The sequence below is a fragment of the Zalophus californianus genome, chromosome 5, assembly GCF_009762305.2.
Source record: "Zalophus californianus isolate mZalCal1 chromosome 5, mZalCal1.pri.v2, whole genome shotgun sequence".
NCBI classification, from domain to species: Eukaryota; Metazoa; Chordata; class Mammalia; order Carnivora; family Otariidae; genus Zalophus; species Zalophus californianus.
Window position 1 is genome coordinate 20916169 of NC_045599.1, and position 24125 is coordinate 20940293.

The 24125-nt window shown below is 41.8% G+C and overlaps 2 protein-coding genes across 4 annotated transcripts in view; one reads left to right on the plus strand and one right to left on the minus strand.

Moving 5' to 3' along the window:
• The window catches only part of ALDH7A1 (aldehyde dehydrogenase 7 family member A1), a 42525-nt gene extending 40457 nt beyond the window's left edge, over positions 1 to 2068 (minus strand). For both annotated transcript variants that reach the window (XM_027605393.1, XM_027605392.2), the window contains exons 1-2: positions 1839 to 2068; positions 479 to 532 (exon numbers count right to left, since the gene is read on the minus strand). In XM_027605393.1, the coding sequence (XP_027461194.1) occupies positions 479 to 532; positions 1839 to 2030 (246 nt within the window). In that variant the 5' untranslated portion in view covers positions 2031 to 2068. The remainder of the gene's footprint in view (positions 1 to 478; positions 533 to 1838) is intronic.
• Positions 2069 to 7304: 5236 nt separating this feature from the next.
• PHAX (phosphorylated adaptor for RNA export) lies at positions 7305 to 22517 on the plus strand. Of its 2 annotated transcripts, none has more exons than XM_027607080.2 (5): positions 7305 to 7420; positions 10451 to 11064; positions 13136 to 13256; positions 16277 to 16360; positions 21239 to 22517. In XM_027607080.2, the coding sequence occupies exons 1-5, from the start codon at positions 7325 to 7327 to the stop codon at positions 21506 to 21508; spliced, it is 1185 nt and encodes a 394-aa protein (XP_027462881.1). In that variant the 5' UTR covers positions 7305 to 7324; the 3' UTR covers positions 21509 to 22517. The 2 variants fall into 2 exon arrangements, with proteins under 2 accessions (XP_027462881.1, XP_027462882.1); XM_027607081.2 differs by having other exon boundaries at positions 7309 to 7414.
• Positions 22518 to 24125: the final 1608 nt, after the last annotated feature.

Genomic DNA, 24125 nt, shown 5'->3' on the forward strand with positions numbered 1-24125 from the left:
TTTTGGAGAAGAATGGGAGTATCTCTAGGTGACCCTCAGATTTGTAGTTTAGGACAAATTTCACAGCCTATGCTTCCCAAACACTTGTAAGAATCCAGTAAAACAGCTCAGAATCCAGCTGTGGTTTTTAAAACAATGCCCCTAGAAGCGAGGTCCATCAGCCTCATCTGGGGACAACACCTGAGAGGTCAGAAATTCAGAACCGTGGGCTCCAACCCAGACTTCACAGGTTAGCGTCTTCGCTCAATAACAGGTGATTCAGAAACATGGCCTTAAATGGACCCCCCGACACGACTTTTGTTTCCCCTTTTCTAGGATACCCAACCTAAAGAGTGGGCAGTTTCTCCCAGACATTCTTAAATGTCCTGTGAAAAAGAAACACTTTATTCTTGGACTGTGCGACTCCATACTGCTCTTCATCACAGGCACAAACTCCACTGGCAGTTTGTATTAAAAAAAGCAAAACCAAAAAACTTACCTGTCGGACTCTTGCTATTGGTTCATTGTTAGCCGGACAATAGGTCGTGATAACCTTCAAACAAAAAGAAAATGAATGCTATCTATAGAAAATGAAATCCCTTCCAAAATGGGGGAACAGACCAAATGGGAAAAAAAGAGGAAGAAATTAAACTTAGATACCATATCCAAACTTGGAATTTTTACATTAACTTCTATTACAAATAGGTCGCTTACAGAGCTTTCATTTTTGGACCTAAACATTCAGAACCACTTTTTGCAAAACGCAGCCTTGCCATCTAAACATTAGGCGTAAAAGCAGTAGTCTGATGTAACCCGTTACTTCACCTCTTTTTCCACAAGGAACAGACCAAACTGACGAGTTTCACTTACTCTTCTGGCTTTTACTCTGCCCTGGTCAGAAGGTGAAAGAGCCAACAGTGGACAACTATGGGAAAGGCCTATCTCCACACAAACGGCAGAGATTAGAAAGAAAAAAAAAAAAAATCAAGGCATAGCTAGATTTTCAGGAGAAAGTAATTTAACCAGGAACCTAATGACATGCCACAGGAAAAACGGGCTCCAAGTGCCAACAGAAGAGGGGATTTAGAGAATAATTAAAAGCACCTGCATCTCCTACAGTCGCAGATAACCGAAAGGACTGTTTCCTCTAACAAAGCAAGTTCATTATATCACACTCGACAAACTTTGTGGCATGTTATGTAACATTTCCTTTTTGTGTTTTTCTATAACATCTTCTCATAAAAGCTTTCTTTTGTACGCAGCTTTCAAAAAAATCTGAGCGGTAATAACCTTACTTTTCCATCCTATTCTGTAAAACACTTAATTGCGCTTTCACCGAGTGCCAGTCACGGTGTGTGGCTCTGGAAATAAAGAAACGCTGAAAATCCTGTCCTCGAGGAAGCTCAGCGCCCAACAATTTTAACAGGATGTCAGCAAGTCCGGGCTTGCAAACTCCGACAAAGGATTTCAGAAAAGACAGTATAAAACGAAGGCAGAACATTACCTGTGGACACGTCACATCAGAAGAGCCAGAGTCAAGCACAAAATTGAGATAATTTCCCAACGCTAAGCGTGTGGCACTCCTCACGACCCACGGGAGAACTCTGCCATAAGGCTGTAAGCGTGTGTGGGAAGTTCAAGCCCTTCCAGCTCCAAAATGACACTGATTTCTCCACAGCACACAAAAGACCTAATAATCTAAACGCATTTTTTAAAGCGCCCTACACAAGCACACGTTTACCATATGGCTTCAAAACTTGCCATCCACTACAACCTTGCACAGCGGCAGCGGAGATGGGGGGGCAGGGCTGGGCAGGGACCGCACTGAGGCCGCACAGATTTCCCGCACGCCCGCATACCTCTCCCCGGCCTCCCCAGCTTCCATTATACACGCCCTCGTTTTCCTCGCGGAGCCCGAGCTCCTTCAGCCAAGCGTACTGGGCCTGATTGATGAGCAGAGTGGACATGAAGGCGGCAGGCCTACTCCAAGGGCCCGAAAGCTGGCTTCCCCTCGCGACGTGCACACACAGCTGGCGGGGAACGCGCCACATACTGAGCCCGGGAAGCGCGGCGTGCGCGCGCTCCCGGGAGCGGCTGAAATAGCGCCCCACCCCCCCGCCCGGGAGAGCCCATTGGGCAAGCCGGGCCCCGCCCCCCCGGAGCACGCCCCCCCGCCCCCGCCCCCGCCCCGGCCCAGGCCAGCCTGGGTCCTCCGGAGGCGCGCGGAGCTCGCCCACGCCTGGAACAGTGGCGTGCCGCTAGGAGGAAGTGAGAGGGCTACTGCCATCTGGTGGAAGAGGCCGCGAAGCGCGGCTCCGGCTAGAAATTCTTTTCAGCAAAACACTGGTTCTAAAGTACCCTAGCCTTAGAGCGGGCCTTTTCGGGCTGTCTCATGCATGTAATCACCTGGCCATCATTCTGCTTCGGTGGCTCTGGCCTGGGGTCTGATAATCGCCGTTTCTAACCAGCTTCCAGGTGATGCTGACGCGGCTGTGTGCGTGAAGTAGCCAAGGGAGGTTTCTTGGTGGAGGGAGGGAGAGGGTTGTTTTCACTGCCTCGTTAAAATACAAATTCGAGTTTTCTAATTAATGAAAAAGGTTAAGTGATGATACTGCCTTCTCAATATCCTGCCAGGGTATATTCTTGCTTTTGATGAATAAAGACAGTTTTGATCAATTCCCCCCTTCATTCTCCATTACTTCAATTTTCCTCTAATAGCCTTTCCACTCCCCCCTCCCCCCTCCACGCTTAACCATCCCATCTCCCATCTCATTCCACAGTAACTAAGCCTACCCTATATAAGGGAAATACTAACATCTCTATCAGCATGATTTGGATGTGGGTCAAAAATATATAGGCAAGGGCGTCTGGGTGGCTGAGTCCACTGAGCATCTGACTCTTGATTTCCGCTCTCATCCTGATCTGGGAGCCCTGAGATCATGTGGGGCTCCCAGCTGGTCCGGAGGGGGGGTGATTGTCTGCTTAGGATTCTCTCTCCCTCTGCTCCTCCCCCTGCACGAGTACTCTCTCGAACAAATAAATATTTAAATGTGTGTGTGTGTGTGTGTGTGTGTATATATATATATATATATATATATATATATGCACTCTCTGTGTGGCGCAGTTGGTTGAACCTCGGACTCTTGGTTTTGGGATCTGGGGTTGTGGGATGGATGGAGCCCCATGTCAGGGTCTGCACTCAGCATGGAGTGGGCTTGGGACTCTCTCTCCCTCTCCCTCTGCCCCTCCTCCCCCCTCAAATAAATAAATTAAAAAAAATACACACACACACACACACACACACACACACACACACACACCCCACTCTGGAATCGAGTTAATAGGTCTCTCAGTGATTCCCAACATACCTTTTAAAAATATTCCTTCTAATTGCTGGTGGCCTTCCACATGGCAGCCAAACACACTAAGTTACTTTGTTTCTATGCCAAGCCTGTTTTCTTCCCACTGTGCTTTTGTCCTTTGCTATTCTCTCCACCTGTGAAACGTCCACCTCTGCATTCAAGCTTGAGCTTTATCTGTTCCATCGTTACGGCTCAAACAATTTCAACAAATACTCTGGCATATCAAACACCTACCAGAAAGTATAGTATGGGCTGGATATACAGGAATGATGTTTCTGTTTATACATGTTCATTTTTACCTGTTCATCCTTGCATGGCTCCGCAAATCTCAGCATTGTAGCAGGCTCACCATGCACTTACATGAATGAATGAACAAATGAACCTACGCATACACCTGAGGAGCAGAAGGCATAGACACCTTGTCCAGCACTGGTAATTTACCGACAGCCCAGCTACTATCTTCGTCTACCCCTAGGACTGAAGCCCTAATTTCCATAGTTCTAAATCTCAGGCTCTTTTTTCCGCCTCAGACATTTAACTGAGAATTTAATTCTTCTCACTTTCTGGCTGCTAGCAAGATTCCATATACATATATCCCAACACCACAGTCTTCCTTCTCCTCCGTTTAATTCAGAAGACATTTACAGATGCACTAAATTTTAGGAGCGATACATAATGCCCTTGAGGAAGGTTAGATTCTTTCTCTTCACTATGTCAAGTAGAGAAGTTCATGGCTGTCTCTCTAAACCAGTTATAGCAAAAATAGACACGTTGAAATGGAGATTACGTCTCTTTCTTCTACCTCCGTTTTTCAAAACTACTTATCCCTGTCCAATAGGAGGTCAGGAAAAAATTAGAAGCAATGAATTTTGATGGGGCAGAGCAGGAAGAGATAGAATTAAATGATTCATGAGAGCACATTTCATATATGAAAAAGAATTAAGTGAATCATATATAAAAGCATATATAAAAACTGCAAAGCCTCATAGAAATGTCAATGTACTGACTGAACTCAGGGCACCTTGAAAGTATTCTGTATTAGAAGTGGCGAGTCTGCAAAGAGCCAATCCTGCTTTCCAAATGACTTATCAAAGGCATCATAGCATAGTGATTAAAGCAAGGACTCTGGAGTCACAGCCTTGTAACAAATGAACAGTGCTTACGATGTGATGTCCTCAGTGAATGCTAAAAGTCTTCATTCTTCAAAGATAGCTACCAGGAGGCAGAGGGATGTGACCTAAACACACATGCTTGCCCCAAGGCAGCAGTACATTAGAGAAATCTCCACCACCCAGGATACAATTTCATTTTTGCAAATGCAAAACCTGATTTGTCAGAGTGTGGCGAAGTGACGCTATTGCTCTGGGCAAACTCATTAATCAAGCTCACAAAGAAATGATGCTACAACTACAATGCTGGCATATTATTTTATAGGGAAAATTATCTTCAGAAAGGACCAACAATTCACATCCTATAATCACTGCATTCTCTCCCAGGATACAAACTACCTAGTTGGTTGTTTAATGAGCCCAGCATCAGGAGAGTTACTGATTAATAATATATGGTTCCAGCTTTTTTTTTAAATTTTTTTAAGGATTTTATTTATTTGAGAGAGAGAGAAGGAGCAAAGGGAGAGTGAGAATCCCAAGCTGACGCCACGCTGAGCACAGAACCCGTCACTGGGCTCAATACCAGGACCGTGAGATCATGACGTGAGCCGAAACCAAGAGTCAGTCGCTCAACCGACTGTGTCACCCAAGAGCCCCCGATTCCAGCTTTTAATAGCATCAGGCTAACATAGTCTCCCCAGTGTCTCAATTAAATGATAGAGTCAATGCAATCCCAATCAAATACCAGAATTGGCTAGCAGATCTCAAGTTTAAATGGAAATGCAAAGGATCTGGAACAGCCAAGACAATTTTGCGAAAAATGAACAAATTTACATTACCTAATTTTAATAATTATTATACAATTGTACAACTATTATAAACCTACATAATCAAGAGTGTCACATTAGTGTAAAGACAGACATAAAGATTAATGGAACAGAAGAGAGAACCCAGAAATAGATTCTCACATACATAGTCAATTTTCAATAAAGGTGACAAGGAAATTCAATGGGGAAAGTATAGCCCTTTCAACAAAAGGTACTATATTAATCGGATATTCACATGCTAAAAAAAATGAACCTTGACCTTCACTTCACATTTTATACAACAATTACCTCGAAATGGACCATGGACCTAAAAGTAAGAACAAAAACTCTAAAACTTCTAGAGGAAAACAATGGAGAAATTCTTTAGGATGGGGAGGTGTTCTCTGCATTTTATAATATTTAGCTGCATCCCATACCACATAGTAAAACGTTAATTATAGCCTGAAATTTCACTCCTACCTCACATCATACAGGATCAGCTCCAAGGGGATTGCAATTCTACGTAGGAAAGATAAAACAATAAAGTTGTGTAAGAGTTAGAGGAGACCTGGAGTCAAGACTCAGTTTAAATAGCGTAGCTGTGTAACCCCTTTTCATTGACAAAATGGGACTGGACTAGCTCTTAGATCTTAAACTCACGTTTCAAAAAATGTATACGCATTCTTTTCCATGCAGTCTAGAAACTTATCCCAAGGAAATAATAAAACAAGTCTGTAAAAAATATGTGCTAATTGCAAAATTGGCTACAGCTTAAATGGACACCACCAGAAACTAAGTAAGTGATGGTATCTCTAGGCAACCGAATGCTAGGTAGTCCTTAAAAAGGAGCTAGAGCTTTCTATTTTGGTACAAAAAGGTGTCCAGGATAAAGTGTTTCTTTTTAAGATTTTTTTTAAGTTTTTTTTTTTTTTTTTTTTTTTTTTTTTTTTTTTAGTAAGTACAATCTACCCCCTCAAAGTGGGGCGGGTACTCACAACCCCAAGATCCAGTCGCATGCTCTATGGACTGAGCCAGCCACGGACCCCTATTGTCTTGTTTTGTTTTGCTTTAATGAGATTACAGGCGCGCCTGGGTGGCTCAGTCGGTTAAGCGTCTGCTTTGGGCTCAGGTCATGATCCCAGGGTCCTGGGATCCAGCCCCGATCCGGCTCCTTGTTCAGTGGGGAGCCTGCTTCTCCCTCTCCCTCTGCCCGTCCCCTGCTTGCGCTCTCTCTCTCTCAAATAAATAAAATCTTAAAAAAATAAAATCAGATTATAGAATAGTAAAAGGTAAAAACAATAAGATTCCCTTTATGTAAAAAAGAATCCATAAATATTTACTGATCGCCTATCATATACAATGTCATTGGGCTGAACACTGGGGACAAACGACAGTCAATAAAACAAACATCCCAGGGGAGAACGAAGACCAAAAAATAAAACAAATGCAGATATGACTCTTGATGTCATGAAGAAAAATAAGCGTTCAAGAGTGACAGTAGTGGATCTGGTTTTAGTTAGGGTGGTCGAAGAAGGACTCTTCAGAGCTAGAGAGGACACAGACGGCTGCATCCGCCATGCTAAGAGCTCCGAACTTAACTGTGTGGAGCGAAGTCCCTGGAAGGTCTGAGCTGGGTAATGACCTCCGGTGCTGCCTGAAAGGCTCTGCAAGAAGCTACAAGAAGAGTGGGTTGTGCAGGAGCAAGAACGGGAGCAAGAAGGCCTGTGCAGAGCACCTTGGTGAGGAATGTGAGGCCATGGGAGGAAGCCCCGACGGCCGCTGTCCAGGCACAACTTTAGATTTGCACGAAAACAGAGTTCGGGAGAAAACGCGCCAAAGTGCTGGGGAAACAGGAGATTCATTTCCCCGGAAGTGCAAGTGGTGCACAGTTTGTCACGATTATGCATGTTCGTCAACGTGCACCCAGGCGGGCGGAGAAGGCCCCGCGCGCGCCGTCGGGGCGGGAGCGGCCCCCTGGCGGGGGCGCCCGAGCACCCGCAGCCCGCCGGACCTTCCCGCCGCGCCGCCGGAAGTGCTCTCCTGACCCGCCGCGCCACGCCGCGGGAAGATGGCGCAGGACGCCGGCGACATGGAAGATGGGCAGCTTTCCGACTCGGATTCCGACATGACGGTCGCACCCAGCGACAGGCCGCTGCAGGTCCCGGTGACTGTAAAGGGCAGGCGGGTCATTCGGAGTCGGGAGCGCGCAGCCCGGGCTGAGAAGAGGGGCGGGCGGCGGTGCGGGTGAGGGGCGGGCGTGCGGAGCCGGCACTGCGGAAAGGGGCGGGCGGCTATGGGGGTGAGCAGCTGGCCGGCCGGCTTCCCGGGCCCGGCGGAGGCACGCGGGCCCTGGCGGCGCGGGGGAGGCGCTGGGCGGGGACGCGACAGCGGGCCGTCCGAACCCTGCCCCGGCGTCTCGTTGCCTAGCGGGGCGGCGAGGCTTGCGGCCTCCTGCTGACGGGCGTGCGGCCGGCTCTTCTCCGCCTGCGGCGTGCCGCTCTGGGTTTTCTGAACTTAACGGAGTGTCCCCGCCCGGCACCTGGGGACGGCGGGCAGAAACATCCCCGGGCGCTCCTTTTTCGCCTTGATCAGATGGGGAGACTGAAAACCGGGAATGAAGTGCATCATTTGCTAAAGGGCCTGGTTTTCCATGTCTCCGTCGGACCTAGTTTCGCCATGCAGTAATGTGGCACCGGGTTTTGTATTAACCTCCCCGTTTTCTAAATGGGAGTTTGTCTTGATTGCCTGCTAAGTAGCAGACACTTTTGAGCGGGCTTAGCGCCAGGCTGCCTGCGTTCGAAAACTGGCGCCTCCGCTGTGTGACCAGTGGCAGGTTATTTAGCCTAGTGCCCCAATTTGTATAATGGGAATGATAAGAACACGCCAGTGATAGGGTGTTTGTAAGGATTCAATGAACAGTAATGCCTGACAAATTTTAGATGCTGTGGTTATTTGAAGATGGGAGGACTGCCTCTTTATTGACTTAAATCACCCCCTCCTGCCGCCATTTCTAGCACATAATAGCACAAATAACATCCCCTTTATGTAAAAAAAACCAAAACCATAGATTTTTTTTTTCTTTTTTAAAAGATTTTATTTATTTGAGAGAGAGGGAGAAGCAGGCTTCCTGCTGAGCAAGGAGCCCGACGTGGGACTCGATCCCAGGATTCTGGGATCATGACCTGGGCCAAAGGCAACCGCTTAACCGACTGAACCACCCAGGCGTCCCACCATAAATATTTCTTGATCACCTATCATATATAATAAGTCATAGGGCTGAACACTGGGAAGCTCAGCTAATACTTAATTTAGTACGAAACACAAAGGTGTTCTTTTTTTTTTTTTTAAGATTTTATTTATTTTAGGGAGAGAGATGGGGTTTGGGCAGAGAGAATCCCAAGCTGAGTGCTGAGGTGCTGAGGTGGAGCCCACGGTGGGGCTTGATTTCAGGACTCTGAGATCATCACCTGAGCCCAAACCAAGAGTCAGCTGCTTAACTGACTGAGCCATCCAGATGCCCCAAGTTGTTCCCTTTTGCATATAGACGTCTTAGGAAATTGATACGAAGGTTTCAGTTTAGGTTTTCAATCTTTTCCAGGTGGTTTTACATAGATTGACCCATTACTTGGTAAACTTAATGCCATGGACTGTGCAGTTTTAATAATATGTCAGGGATTCTTCCCCATCGGAGTTTACTATCTAATCTCAAAAGAGTGTGGTCACTAAACCATATAAAGGAAGTTGGATGTGTCCAAATGCAAAAAAAAAAAAAAAAAACATGTTCAGAAAGAAAGAGAACATATTCTGTTATAACTGTGTTAAGCTTTTAAAATAAAACTTGCCAGGGCGCCTGGGTGGCTCAGTTGGTTAAGCGACTGCCTTCGGCTCAGGTCATGATCCTGGAGTCCCAGGATCGAGTCCCGCATCGGACTCCCTGCTCAGCAGGGAGTCTGCTTCTCCCTCTGACCCTCTTCCCTCTCGTGCTCTCTCTCTCTCTCTCTCTCTCAAATAAATAAATAAAATCTTAAAAAAAAATAAAATAAAATAAAACTTGCCAGTTATCTTACCAGCAAAAAAGGATTTATTCTGGAACAGCAGAGAATCACAACTCTGAACAAGCAAGCTAGGGCAAAACCATAGGCAAGTGGGAAACAGAGAGGAATGCTCTTTTATAGAGGAAGGGGAGAAGTTAAGAGGGGCTGTAAAAAAGTCCACTGGAGTAAACTGGGAATTAAAAGTGGTTTTTTGGGTGCCTGGGTGGCTCAGTCGGTTAAACATTTGCCTTCAGCTCAGGTCATGATCCCAGGGTCCTGGGATCAAGCCCTACATCAGGCTCCCTGCTCCATGAGGAGTCTGCTTCTCCCTCTGCCCCTCCCCCTGCTTGTTTGTCTGTCTGTCTGTCTGTCTGTCTCTCTCTCTCTCTCTCTCTCTCTCTCTCTCTCTGTCATAAATAAATAAATAAAATCTTTAAAAAGAAAAAAAGTAGTGGCATTTCATTGGCTGAGTTGGGACAGTCTCATTGGCTGGGCTGCTGCCAGGCAAGAAGAAAAATCTTCCTCTTGCTGTGTTAGTAAGGTGTATAGGCTTCTTCCTGTAGGAGGTGAAACCTCACGTCTTTTCCTTTGATAGGACGTGAGAACTTCCCCCTTCAAGCTTCCTGACTCCAGTTTAGTGAGCTTTCCTTTTAATTTTCACAACTGCTACTAACAGTTATTGTGCATGTCATTTTCAAACATCCTGACAATAACTGAAAATCTTCTAACGTGGGAATTAGAGTTTTTTATTTTATTTTATTTTTTAGATTTTATTTATTTATTCATGAGAGAGAGAGGGAGGGAGGGAGAAGCGGGCTCCATGTGGGACTCAGTCTCAATCCTGAGATCATGACCTGAGCCGAAGGCAGACGCTTAACCAACTGAGCCACCCAGGTGCCTCTAAAGAGCTTTTTAGAAATAGGCTTTAGAACTAAGTTCTGTATTAGCTTTAGAAATAACGAGTTTGTGGTTTTAAAATTGGCAAATTCCATGTGGAACTTTAGAAAAGTAGGGACTGGATTGGTTTCAGAGATTCATTGAGGATTGTTCTGCTTCAGTGGGCCAACTGAATCCCTAAATATTTTTTTTTTTTTAAATAGCACATGGTGGGTAGGTTTAATGTGTTTGGTGGAATTGACGGTATTTCCTTTCACTTGCAGAAAACACTAAGTGGGGACAGCACAGTGAGGCCCTTCCAGGGTACTGCAACACCATGTGCGCCGGTATCACATTATCGGACTGTTAAAAGTGTGGATTCAAGTGAAGAGAGTTTTTCTGATTCAGATGATGATAGCTCCCTTTGGAAACGCAAGCGACAGAAATGTTTTAACCCTCCTCCGAAGCCAGAGCCTTTTCAGTTTGGCCAGAGCAGCCAGAAACCACCTGTTCCTGGAGGAAAGAAGGTTAACAACATATGGGGTGCTGTGCTACAAGAACAGAATCAAGATGCAGTGGCCACTGAACTTGGTATCTTGGGGATGGAGGGTACCATTGACAAAAGCAGACAATCCGAGACTTACAATTATTTACTTGCTAAGAAACTTAAGAGGGAATCCCAAGAACATATGAAAGAATTGGACAAAGAGCTAGATGAATATATGCATGGTGGCAAAAGAATGGGATCAAAGGAAGAGGAAAATGGGCAAGGTCATCCCAAACGGAAACGACCTGTCAAAGACAGACTTGGGGACAGACTGGAAATGAACTACAAAGGCCGGTATGAGATCACAGAAGACGATTCGCAAGAGAAAGTCGCCGATGAAATTTCTTTCAGGTGAGCATTAAAATGTGGCCTGCAGAGGAGCACTTGACCAATTACTGTCTTCCATTTATGGGAAATAATTCCAAATGCATTAAGGATGATGTTTCTTTTGAGATTTTTTTAATTCTAGGAATGGGCTTCCTTGGTTATAGGAATATATCTGTGTTTCCTTAAATGGACAGGTCTGATAAAATAATGAATTTTGTAAACTTTTATGAACTTTTTTTTTTTTTGCTTTTATGAACTCTTAATGACTTTGGCCATTTAGTGCTTGGGAGCTCTTTAGATCAAAGCATATCTTTTTAAATCATGGGTGTTTGGTTTTTGCTTTGTTTTGTTTGTTATTAGTATTTTCAGATATTCCTGACCTTTTATAACTTCATTGAGGCATATTATACACATGATAAAATTCACCCATTTTGGGTGTTGATTGGTTAGTAAATTTATCAGTTTTACGACCATCACCATAAATCACTTTTTTAAAAACACCACCCTAATATCCATCGTTACCATGTGCCCATTTAAAGGTATTTTTTTCAAGATTTTTATTTATTTATTTATTTGACAGAGAGAGAGAGAGCACTCATGCGCAGTGCGCACAAGCAGGGGCAGTGGCAGGCAGAGGGAGAAGCAGGCTCCCTGCGGAGCAGGGAGCCCCATGTGGGGCTCGATCCCAGGACCCCGGGATCATGACCTGAGCCGAAGGCAGATGCTTAACCAGCTGAGCCACCCAGGCGCCCCTAAAGTTATTCTTTGTTCCTACCCCAGATGACTGCTGGTCTACTGTCTGTTGGCATAAATTTGCATTTTCTGGACATTTCATAATAATGGAATCATACAGTGTGTGGTCTGTATGTGTAATGTTTTTGAGATTGGTCCATTTTGTAGTAGGCATCAACACTTAATTTCTTAATTTCTGTACATATACAAACATCCATATTGCTATTCCACTTTTTGACTATCATGAATAATGCTCTATGAGCTTTGACATGCAGATATTTAGGACATGTATTTTAATTTTTACTGGTAAACACCTAGAAGTAGAATTTCTTGGTGTATGGTAAATTGATACTTCATTTTATTTTCAACAAGTTCAGATTTTGTTTAACTTTCTTATCTCTAAGTGATTAATGAACAGTGTCACAAATTTTAAAACAGATATGGTTCAAGAGTAATAATGCTAATACTGGACTTTTAACCTACAGAGTGAGTTTGGAATTTGACTGTTGGAAAGGAATTTCGAGATTTTGTAAACCACAGCCTTCATTTTATGGATAAGGAAACAGACCCAGTAGTTAATAGGGCTTGTCCAAAGCCACAGTTTTAAGTGTCAGATTTGGAACTAAACCTTGGTTGCTTTGTTCCTAGTGCTCTTTCTTCAATAATGCACTGCCTCTTGTTGAGAAGGAGCAAGAAAACCAGGTCTAGTTAGAGAACTTCCATGTTAATCCTCATTCATCTCTATAGAGTGTGGACTGTGACGTGAGAAGTGTTAGTTAGACTTCCTATGTTTTTACCTCTCAGTGGTAAGATGAAAAGTATCTACTTCATAAGGTTGTTGAGATAATTAATTGAGATAATGCATACAAAGTTTTTAGGATTGTGCTCATCCCATAGTAAGTCATCAGTAAATATTAGCTGTGGCCTTTGTTCTGAGGCAGAGAGACTGAGAGGAAGATCCTATCCACTTTAAAGCTCCCACACATCTCTGGAGTTAGAGCTAACTTGTAGGCATGATAATTGAAAGCATAGTGTATGTTTGTTACTTGTTTTGACAAGAGTTTAGGCTTGCATTCCCCTTGCTGGATGTGCACATTTATTTTGAAATTCACCATAATCCATTAAGGCAAAATGAAGAGGCCAGTTCTGAGACTTGAGATGGAACCTTGAGTTTATTATCTCTTTGGGTGACCCAAGATAGTAGTGTTGGTATGTCAGTGATTCTAAAGTTAAATATTGAAGATTGCCAAAAGCAGATGTTACCAGAATAGGATTTTGATCCTACTTGGGGATTAAACTGGAGACAAAGGTACGTTTCTTCAACTTCATACAGCAAATATTTATTCTGTTTGTTCCTTATCAGGTTGCAGGAACCAAAGAAAGATCTGATAGCGCGAGTAGTGAGGATAATTGGGAACAAAAAAGCAATTGAACTTCTGATGGAAACTGCTGAAGTTGAACAAAATGGTGGCCTTTTTATAATGGTAAGACTTACTGCTCTGTTATTTCTATTTTATATTGTGTTTCATGTGATTTTTTTTTTTTTTTTACAAAATAAACTTGTCTCTGTTGGATTTCTTATTTATCAGTATATTACAGTGTGGCTCAGATTTTAAAAAACTGAATTTAAAAGTTATGTATAGTTAGTTTTTGCAATTATTACTTTCCTTACAAAAACCATACATAGGGGCCCCTGGGTGGCTTAGTGGTTGAGCGTCTGCCTTCAGCTCAGGTCATGATCCCAGGGTCCTGGGATCGAGCTCCTCATTGGGCTCCCAGCTCCGCGGGGAGCCTGCCTCTCCCTCTCCCACTTCCCGTGCTTGTGTTCCCTCTCTCGCTATGTCTCTCTGTGTCAGATAAATAAAATCTTAAAAAAAAAAAACCATACATAAATTGTATCCTGTTAGTGTGCAGTCAACAACGCATCTCTTATAGGATTCAGTGAGAGTAGGGGCTGAAATTTTAAGAAAACAATCTAGAGGGAACTTGGAAACTCAAATTTTAAGAATACAGGTTTTAGAATTTGGGATACCTTGTTTTGAATTCTGGGTCTGCAACTTAATCGGTGTGAGATGTGGCTAAATTATTTGACTTTTCAGAGCCTCTTTCTCCCAGGTGCAGATTGGGGACTCATCCTATGTTACAAGGATTGGACAAGATGATGCACATAAAATATTTACCACAGTGTGCCCAGCCCTTAGTTGGCAGTGATGAACAGACATGTTGCTTTGGTAACATGTTGCTTGGATTTGTGTAATTCATGCATTCTTAAAAATTGATTCTTGGGACCAAAAAACAAAAACCCACATATATAGGTATAAAACACAGGTAGATACACAGTGTATCGGTGAATATTAAAGTCCCATGGGTGGTGGGGTGGGGTAGGGGAAGCAACAGTGAAAAAAACTTGAGAAACACTTTAGTATTTGTTTTTCTTCACACTTTACCGTTTTGTTTTCTGTTGTTTTAACTGAAGTTTAGTTGACATACAAAAATAATTTTAGCTATACAACATAGTGATTTGACAGTTATAAACATTATAGAATGCTCACCACAATGAGTGTAGTTATCAGCTATCTCCATACAAAGTTATTACAATATATTTTTTTAAGATTTTACTTATTAGAGAGAGAGAACACGAGCGGTGGGGAGGGGCAGAGGGAGAAGCAGACTCCCTGCTAGGCAGGAAACCCAACTCAGGACTCTCTCCCAGGACCCTGGGATCATGACATGAGCCGAAGGCAGATGCTTAACTGACTGAGCCACCCAGGCGCCCCAAAGTTATTACAATATTATGGATTATATTGCCCATGCTGTACTTTCCATCCCTGTGACTTTATTGTGTCACTGGAAGTTTGTACCTGTTAATCCCCTTCACGTATTTTGCCCATTCCCCACCCCCTGCCCCTCTGGCAGCCACCAGTTTGTCCTCTGTATTTATGAGTCTCTTTCTAGTTTTTTGGTAAACAAGTTTGTTTTGGTTTTTAGATTTCACATATAAGTGAAGTCATCTGGTATTTGGCTTGTTCTTTCTGACTTAGCATGATATCCTCTATGTCCATTCATGATGTGAATGGCAAGACTTCATACTTTCTTATAGCCAAGTGATATTTCATCATATGTATAGAGATACATATAGAGATATATATCATCTTTACCCATCATTGGACATTTAGGTTGCTTTCATATTTTGGCTGTTTTAAATAATACTGTAGTAAACATAGGGGTCCATATGTCTTTTCAAATTCATGTTTTTGTTTTCTTTGGTTGAATACCCAGCAGTGGAATTGCTGAATCATACGGTATTTCTATTTTGAGTTTTTGAGGAACCTCCATACCGTTTTCCATACTGGCTGTACCAGTTTACATTCCCACCAACAGTGCACAGAAATTCCCTTTTCTCCACATTCTCACCAACGTTTGTTATTTCCTGTTGTCTTGATACTAGCCATTCTGACAGATGTGAAGTAAGGAACACTTTACTGCTTGAGAATGGCAAAAAGAGCACCACTCTGGTTAAGGGCCCGATCACAGGCAGTGGTACTTTATCCCATATGGTTTTGGAGATCTCATTTAATTCAGCTTTCACCGCGGGGTGAGGATGAAGTTTGAATGGCTCCTTCTTATTTGCTCCTCATGAATCTGAATGGTAACATCACATGAGAGTGAATCAATATTATGCTGTGGAAATGGAGAGAAAGGAAACCAGTGAGAATTGATAACATTGGCTGAGGAAATAGCGTGTGAATATAGATTATGGAAGTCAAAACAGAACTTGATGACAAAACAAATTACAATAATCATGAATGTACTGGCACCATTGTTTGTCACTGCTGAGGTACCTGGATTTTTTAGTTGAGCCCAAAGTTACAGATTCATTAATATCTTAATACTGTAGTAATAAAAGTTTATATCGTAGTGAGCTAGTGAAAATCTCCTGGTTGTTGGAAAGATGCAAGTCCAAATTCACTTTCTTTTAATGGACAGTTTTCTTTTTTTTTGTTCTTTTAAAGATTTTATTTAATTATTAGAGAGCACGAGTAAGGTGAGGGTCAGAGTGAGAGGAAGAAGCAGACTCCTGGCTGAGCAGGGAGCCCGATGCGGGGCTTGATCCCAGGACCCTGGGATCATGACCTGAGCCGAAGGCAGACGCCTCACTGACTGAGCCACCCAGTCGCCCTAATGGACATTTTTCTTGTACGATTATTTATTGCTGTGTACTAGGCACTGTTGTAGACACAGCAATCTTACATTGTAGGTGGGGGTGGGAGGGAGACAATATGTAAAGAATAAATATATGTTCAGGTATGTTAGAAAGTGATAAATGCTATGGTAAAAGAAATAGAGGTATGGAGGTATGGAGAAGAGAGGAGCACATTGCAGTTAAACTGTGGTGATCAGGGTAGACCTTTTTATTTCTTTAGCTACCTTTCTGTTTAAAAGATGCTTTAGGCCATTCATAGGAACAGTCTACACAGTATCATTTTTCTCTTTCTTTTTGTAGAATGGTAGTCGAAGAAGAACACCAGGTGGAGTTTTCCTGAATCTCCTGAAAAATACTCCTAGTATCAGTGAGGAACAAATTAAGGTAAAAATTATACTGTCCTTGACTTTTAAGATCTATCATAATTTCACTTCTACTTGAGTTCTAGCTTCATATTCTCTTAATCCCCATCACCTGTTCTGCCTTAACTTGACCAGTTCTGTCGGTGTCTCATTTCAAGTAAAACATGTGCCTTTGTAAACTGCCTCCTCTTCTTCTTCCCTTTCCAAGCCAAGGTCACAATTTCTGTTATGTCGTTTTCCTGGCCTTTTAGCACGTAATTATTTTTTCTACGCTCCTACAACTTTTTTTATTAATGAAAAATTTCAAACGTGCAGAATAGATGAAAGAATAATAGGATGAATTTCCTACCCTTAGATTTAGGGGTTATTAATATTTTGAGATTCTTACCTTACAGTTGTTTTTCTATACCATTTGGTAATAAGTAGTGAACATCGTGACACTCAGCTCTAATTATTTCAATGAGCATCTGTCAATAATAAGGACAGTTTCCTACATAGCTTTGCCTTAGAGAAGGAAAAACAACTTCATAGTATCATCCAATATCTTGACCTTATTCCAATTTCCTGAATTGTCCCAAGAATGTATTGTCTACCTCCCCCCGCCCCCAAAACCAGGATCCTGTCTAGATTTCCATTGTATCTCTTTTGCTCGTTTTAACTCCACGTTTTCTTTTGCGATTTAGACCTTTTGAAGAGTCTGAGATGGTTATCTAATAGAACATACCACATTCTGGTCATTGTCTCCTCGTGGATTTGTTTCATTCATTCTGTCTCCAGGAATTCTTATAAACTAGAATCTAAGCTTTTCAGTATTAATCATTTTTGCATTACTAGAATGCATATAGGATATGGAAAGTTCTTTTACCATGTGAGATTTTCACAGCTCAGAATTTATCTTTTAATTTGTTAATTAAGGAACATGATGACGTTTAGCAGATCTGATCAAGATGGAGAACTTGCTTCTTGCATAGGAAAGAGGTGGTAGGTACACAGGCAACGCAGATGGTGTATTTGAGCAGCTTTGTGTTCTCTTTACAGTAACAGTGGGTAATACAGGTCGGAGGAATGTGGTTGAGCCATTTATAATGCTAATGAAGACAGATAAGTGAAAGTCACTTCTCTGGAGCTGCCACTCCTTGTGAGTTTATTTTACATCTGCTCAGTGTTAGATTTTTTTTCCTCAAGTTTTCTGGCTGTCCACTTCCAGTTATTTTTTAAAAATCTATTGTTGAAATTCCTACAGGAAACGTTACTGTTATCGCACATTTGAAATCTCTTGTCCATAACTGCCTTTTTTCCTCATTGGAACAATGACTTTGATAAATTTGTAACAATGTAATTTTCCTTACTAATTACGTAATTAGTAGAGCAGAGCTTTTGCTTATGTTCTCCCTCCTCCCCCACTGTGATCCCTGACAAAAGGTGTACACTGAGAAGGAACATCCTTCTAAGGAACGTTAAACATTGTTTGATAGTAAAATGTCAGAGGAATAGCATGATGTGATAAAAAGAATTCTCTAACATTCACATTCAAAATCTGGGTTTTAATCTTAATTTTGCCATCTAGTAATTATATGACTGAGCAGATCACTTACTCTCCCTCAGCCTTAGTTTTCTCAGTTATAAAGTGGGGACTTTTTAGTAAGTGTCCTGCCTTTTGAATAGAGCTCTAAAAGGATTAAATAAAGTGGTTTCTGGAAAAACTTCTTGTAGGTAACTAAACTTTGGACAATTTCCACAAGCAGAAGAGAAGAAAATAACATTTATTCACCATGTTCCCAGCACTAGGCCAAATATTTATAGGACTTAATCTGTACCAGGTTCTATCAAAGTGGATGTTACCATGGTATGGACATGAAAAGTAACAAAAATGATCCTCCTGGGATCCCGCAGAATACTGACTTGAAACTGGTTGTTTTCACTGAATCACGTCTTCGAACTTCAGTTCTAACTCATTGTGGAGAAAGAGATTTTAATGTTAGTAGGTTATGTTAAGCTACCAGAAACACTGCATTATAACAACAAACAAACATTTGAAATATCTAATAATAGAAGAGTGTTAACCCAGAGGGACATTTTTATTTATTTATTTATTTAAGATTTTATTTATTAGAGAGAATGAGATAGAGAGCATGAGAGGGGAGAGGGTCAGAGGGAGAAGCAGACTCCCCGCTGAGCAGGGAGCCCGATGTAGGACTCGATCCCGGGACTCCAGGATCATGACCTGAGCCGAAGGCAGTCGCTCAACCAACTGAGCCACCCAGGCGCACCAGAGGGACATTTTTAAAGTGACTATGCTGTAGCCTCCATTTTTGTGAAGCGTCTTAAGAAAAGGAGAAAAATGAAGTAATACCGAATTTTTTAAAAAGGCAAAAACTACAAATTTAGAACAAAAAAGAGGCATGGGACAATTAATTGATATGTAAAACACCAAAGAGTTACCAATGATTTGGTCTGCTCCAGAGGATTATAAATGCTTTGGCTTTTAAGATATTTCTGTGTTTTTCCAAATTTTCTGCATGTGCATGGATTGAGTCCTTTTGTTATCAGAGGAAAATACCTAAAGCAAATAGAATTTCATCATAGGTAATTTCAAATCATCTAAATGATCATGTTATAATTACTGTTTTGATCACTATAATGCTAATAATCAGTCCGTAGAACTTGGAAGCCAGAACCGAACTGAGTGGGCTTGTTTGTGGTTTTTTTATTTGATTTCGTTTTGGTATATGACATACCATTTTGTTTTGGTTTGTAGTTGTTTAAGTTTTGTTTTGGAAAATACAAAGTTTGTGAGAGAAAAAAAGATTAGTAGTTAAAAAGTTAATTTGCTATATTTTTAAAAAGCTCAGCTCTACTGGTCTCCCTCTGCAAATAGTGTACCGTTTAGGTTCTTAACTTGTAAAATGAATTCTGTGCAGGTAGGTAGGGAAGGGAGGAGAAAAAGCTCCTGGTGGATGATCCCTTGTCTGCATTTGTTGTAACAACATGAACAACAGTTTACAGCGGCATTTCCCTGGGCCATTGCCCTGTTGGTTCTGCCACATTCGTAACCTATGGAATATCATTCCTTTTTCACGTGTTGGAGGCAAAAGGGAAACTATCATTTTACTTGGTGTTGCCAAGCACTGTACTCCTCAGACTTGTTTTTTTCGAGATGCTTGGATGAGCTTTCCCATGAAATGGGAATCCTTCCCCTCGCAGCTGCTCTTTATCTCTGCCCTTGGCGGGGAAGCAGACCCTTGAAAAAATTGTGAGTCGTCACACTTCTGTGAAGGCAACACCATGGGTTTTCAGGATGCGAATATGGAAAACGAATACACGAGCTTACACTTGATACCTTCACATGTTGGCTCTGCAGTCTTGTGCCTTCTCTCCTCATCTGATTTTAGTATATGTGCTGCCGAAGTGGGCACTCTCGCTTTCCTCATCTGAAGAGGATAATACCCACTTCATAAGGTTCTGCTGACAATGAAAAATCCTTAGCACAATACCTGGCATATAAAGTGCTCATTCAGTAAATGGTACCTATCTGAAGTCACTTTTTTTGGTCCTGCTTCCACTTCTTACACCTGTACCCTCTTTCTCCACCCCCAATCTTGTCATTCCTTTAGCAGGTACTTTAATTCCTCCTTTCCATCAAAGCTTTCACCTTCTGAAGCCTTCCCTTGTTGCCTTAATTTCAGGGCTCCTTACTCCTTCCTCTGCTAGTTCTCTGTGCGGCTTGTAACTATTTAGCATAAATATTAGGAGAGGGCCTCCTTTATTTCACCATCGTCCATAGTACTTTTTATAAACAAGAGGGGATTTGTAATTTGTGCACTTTAAGAATATAATAGGGAGTGACTTGGTTATAGCTTTTAGTAGTCCCTTCCCAGAAGATCAGAGGGTGTCAGAAGTGTGTCCTGCCTATCCTAACTTCTCTTTTAGACCTTGGAACCTTCTCTGTTTTAGTATAGTCATTTTTGGCCTTCTCTTTAGATTCCTCGTCTACTTTTCTTTTTGTAGCCTCTGAAACTACACTTCTCCATGTGCATCAAGGTTCCCAGGTGCTATTTTGTTTTCCCATGTAGTAGTTGAATGAAACACATTTTCTCCTTCGGCTCTCATCTGCTGGTGATTTTGCCTCTTGGAGGACGTTGGGCAGTGCCTAGAGATGTGTTTTGTTGTCTCAGTTTGGGGATGGCGGGGTTCTGTGCTGATGGGGCGAGGCCAGGTATGCTGCTAACCCTCCGGCATACAGCAGAGATCGAGCTGGAGGTTTTGGATTGCCCAGGTGGAGAAGCCCTGTACTAACAATCTCATATTTTTCTGTTACAAAATCCCTCTTCTAACATCCTGGAATATATCCCAATGCTGATTATATTATTTTTATGCCTCATGACAGATTTACATTCTTCACGCTAATTACAGTAACATTTTTTTAAAGGATGGATTTTTTTCCATTGTGTAGGTTACGTGATCATACTTAGTCACACCCTTCAGGCATGGCTTGGTTTCTTAGCATGTGCAGTCACATATGGTTATGATGCCATTTCAAAGTTAGTAAACCCTTATTCCAAAGACTTCTGTTTTCTTGGGACAGAATAGATTTTATTTAAATCCTGAACAACATGATTTTTCTACCGTATCTTCCCATTTAGGAAGCCTGTGGCTAAAGAGATGGTATGTGATGGTTGAATAAGCGTGCGCCCCAGAGCTAACATGAGGTTAAGTTTGAATTACAGCTTCATCCTCTGGTTGCAGTGGGGTCTTCCCTGCTATCTTGGACTCTGTGTCCTCTTAGAGTCTAATAATATTTGCTTGTTTTTTGTGAGAAATGAAGATAACGTAAAGGAAGCCTTCTAATAAACGTTCAGTAAATGGCAGTTTTTACGTCCGAGTCGTTCTTTTATTGTAGGACATTTTCTACGTTGAAAATCAAAAGGAGTATGAAAATAAAAAGGCTGCTAGAAAGAGGAGAACACAAGTGTTGGGGAAAAAGATGAAACAAGCTATTAAAAATCTAAATTTTCAAGAAGATGATGATACATCGCGAGAAACTTTCGCAAGTGATACGAACGAGGCTCTGGCCTCTCTTGACGAGCCGCAGGAAGGCCACGGAGAGACAAAGCTGGATGCAGAGGAAGCCATCGAGGTGGATCATTCGCACGATTTGGACATCTTTTAGTACATTTGGAGGAATAAGCCTTTTTAGAATAACCTTGTAATAAGCCATTTCTACTGAAGTTGCTTTGTTTTACTTTGCACTGATACACGTAAAAATCCGGAGAGAAAGAACTTTTTTTTCTTGTTTAAAATAAAGTTGAATCTGTGGGGAGATGAATGTTATTGATAGAAACATTTCTCATGTCTGACAAAATACTTACAAGTATATATAGCAGAGGATTTAATTTCTCAATCTCTTGCATGTGTTAGTTATTACTAGTTGATAATTACTTTTGTCCAGGTCGTTGTAACATGCCATTTAAAAATTTGTTTTCTTTTTCTGATTTATCCTTGCAGTGAATTATGATTGGTTTCAAAACATTCCATTAAAAGATCCTAATAAGGCACATACATTGTTAAGCTGTTATAAATGCATTCAAATTTAGTTTTTCTGGGTTCTGAGAACTTTTAGGCAGTTGTAAGGACAGAGACTAAAAAAATAGGTTTATACTGATGGCTCTTAACCACTTATTTGTCCAGAAGTAAATTAACATCAGAAGCTTTTCAAAGAAATATTGGTTCTTATCTTTAACTTTGTTTTTTACTTCTTTCTAATTACTCGATCATACACTCAATACTAGAATATGATCCATACCTGTGTAATTACTTTGGACATTTACAAAATTCACAGTGGTTGCCTGCCTAAGACTGTTTTACCTTATGTTAAGGAAGTTGGGTATTAAAAATGTTACATCTGCCTGAAGTGTCAAATTACTCATTTTTATTGAAGGAAATAAGGGGAGTTAAGGTGTTCTAAGGGTTGACTATGGTTTACAAAATAAACAAAAATCTGTAGGAAGCAATTATAAACTATTCTTTACAGACAGTATTTAAAGTCTTTCTGTAGTTCCTGGAATACATAGTCACCAAAGTTGGATCTAAGAATATCAGTGGGAAAAGAAGAGGAAAGTGGTTATTGGTTGCTTTTTATTCATAAAGAATGCAAAAATAAAATTAGATTTTGGGCAGTCCTTAATGCACTTCAAGTGACTTTTTTTTTTAAAGATTTATTTATTTAAGTAATCTCTACACCCAGCCTGGGGCTTGAACTCAAGACTCCAAGATCATGAGTCTCATGCTCCTCTGACTGAGCCAGCCAGGTGCCCCTCAAGGGGCTATTTTTTTTTAATCTCAGATATTCTTGCATAAAATGGCTATAATCAAGGGAAGAAAGTATTTTAAATAGGTAACTGAATATTGTTCCTGAGATTATTCACGAGAGGTGATTTTAAAGGTGTAATACACTGGGAAAGATAACATTCAGTTAACTGCTACTTTCGTTTTTTTGTGTTTTTTTTACTTTTTTTTTGTTTAAAGATTTTATTTATTTACTTGACAGAGACACAGCGAGAGCAGGAACACAAGCAGGGGGAGCGGGAGAGGGAGAAGCAGGCTTCCCGCCGAGCAGGGAGCCTGATGTGGGACTCGGTCCCAGGACTCCAGGATCATGACCTGAGCCGAAGGCAGTCGCTTAACCAACTGAGCCACCCAGGCGCCCGATGTTTCCTCTTTAAAATAGCATCTTGGCCACTACCTCCACTGAGGACCTACCCATCTGCTCCTCGGGCTACTCAAAGCATCTGTAGGTGACCCGGCCGCCTTGCGTCCTCACTCACCATCAGCTCCCCATAGAGGTGTGTGCCCATGGCCAGATCCCCTGAAGGAATTTCGCCACATCTCTGTACACTTTTCTGTACTTTTGCTTAAAAACGATTCACATGACCCATAGCGAACCTCTGCATCCTACTGGGGGAGGTGGCATGTCTTCTCAAGACTTGGCAGAGTTTGGGGGTTCACGGTCTTCTGCTCCAAGACATGCTCCAGAAGCAAGATAACCTGGTCTGAATGGAGTGAGGGTCCCAAATGGGGCACAGACCAGAGCCTGGAGTCCTCCCCAACACTTCAATTTTTAAGGTTCTTTACTTTTTATCCATTAAAATTACTCTTCTTTCTGCCCATCTAGATCTAGAAATCTCTATCCAGGGACGCCTGGCTGGCTCAGGTGGTAGAGCACGCAACTCTTGATCCTGGGTTCAAGCCCCACGTTGGGCGAGGAGATTACGTAAAGAAAAAAAAAATGTCTATCCAAACTATTGTCAGGTCTATATTCAGTTAATACTCTTACCAAACTATCTGGCAATAATTCTTGCTGCTCAGCCTAGCTTCTTTGTACTTGCTGACTATGGGATTGACATGACTAGCCCTCCACTTCTCGTGGTAATTTAGGTGTCATTCTCACTTGCAAGACACACTCCCTGTATTAAAACGAGTTTTTATAATCTCAAATACTCTGCAATGGAACTCACATCCTTGGGGATAAAATGGGTTGGTATGGTTTTGGGTTTAAATATATTTGATTTCCACTCTTAAAGGGTTTATCTAAGCAACAGATGGTGAAACATAAATGAGACACAACCACCATGTGCGGTATATAAATAGAGGACAATCAGCTAAGGACAAATACAGAATATTAATGTGAACGGCTACTTTGTGAATAATAGTTGCATAGTCCAAAATGTTACCTAGGATGGTTGTGTCAAATTTGTAATACATCTGCAAGCATTCTCAGTTTTTTAATT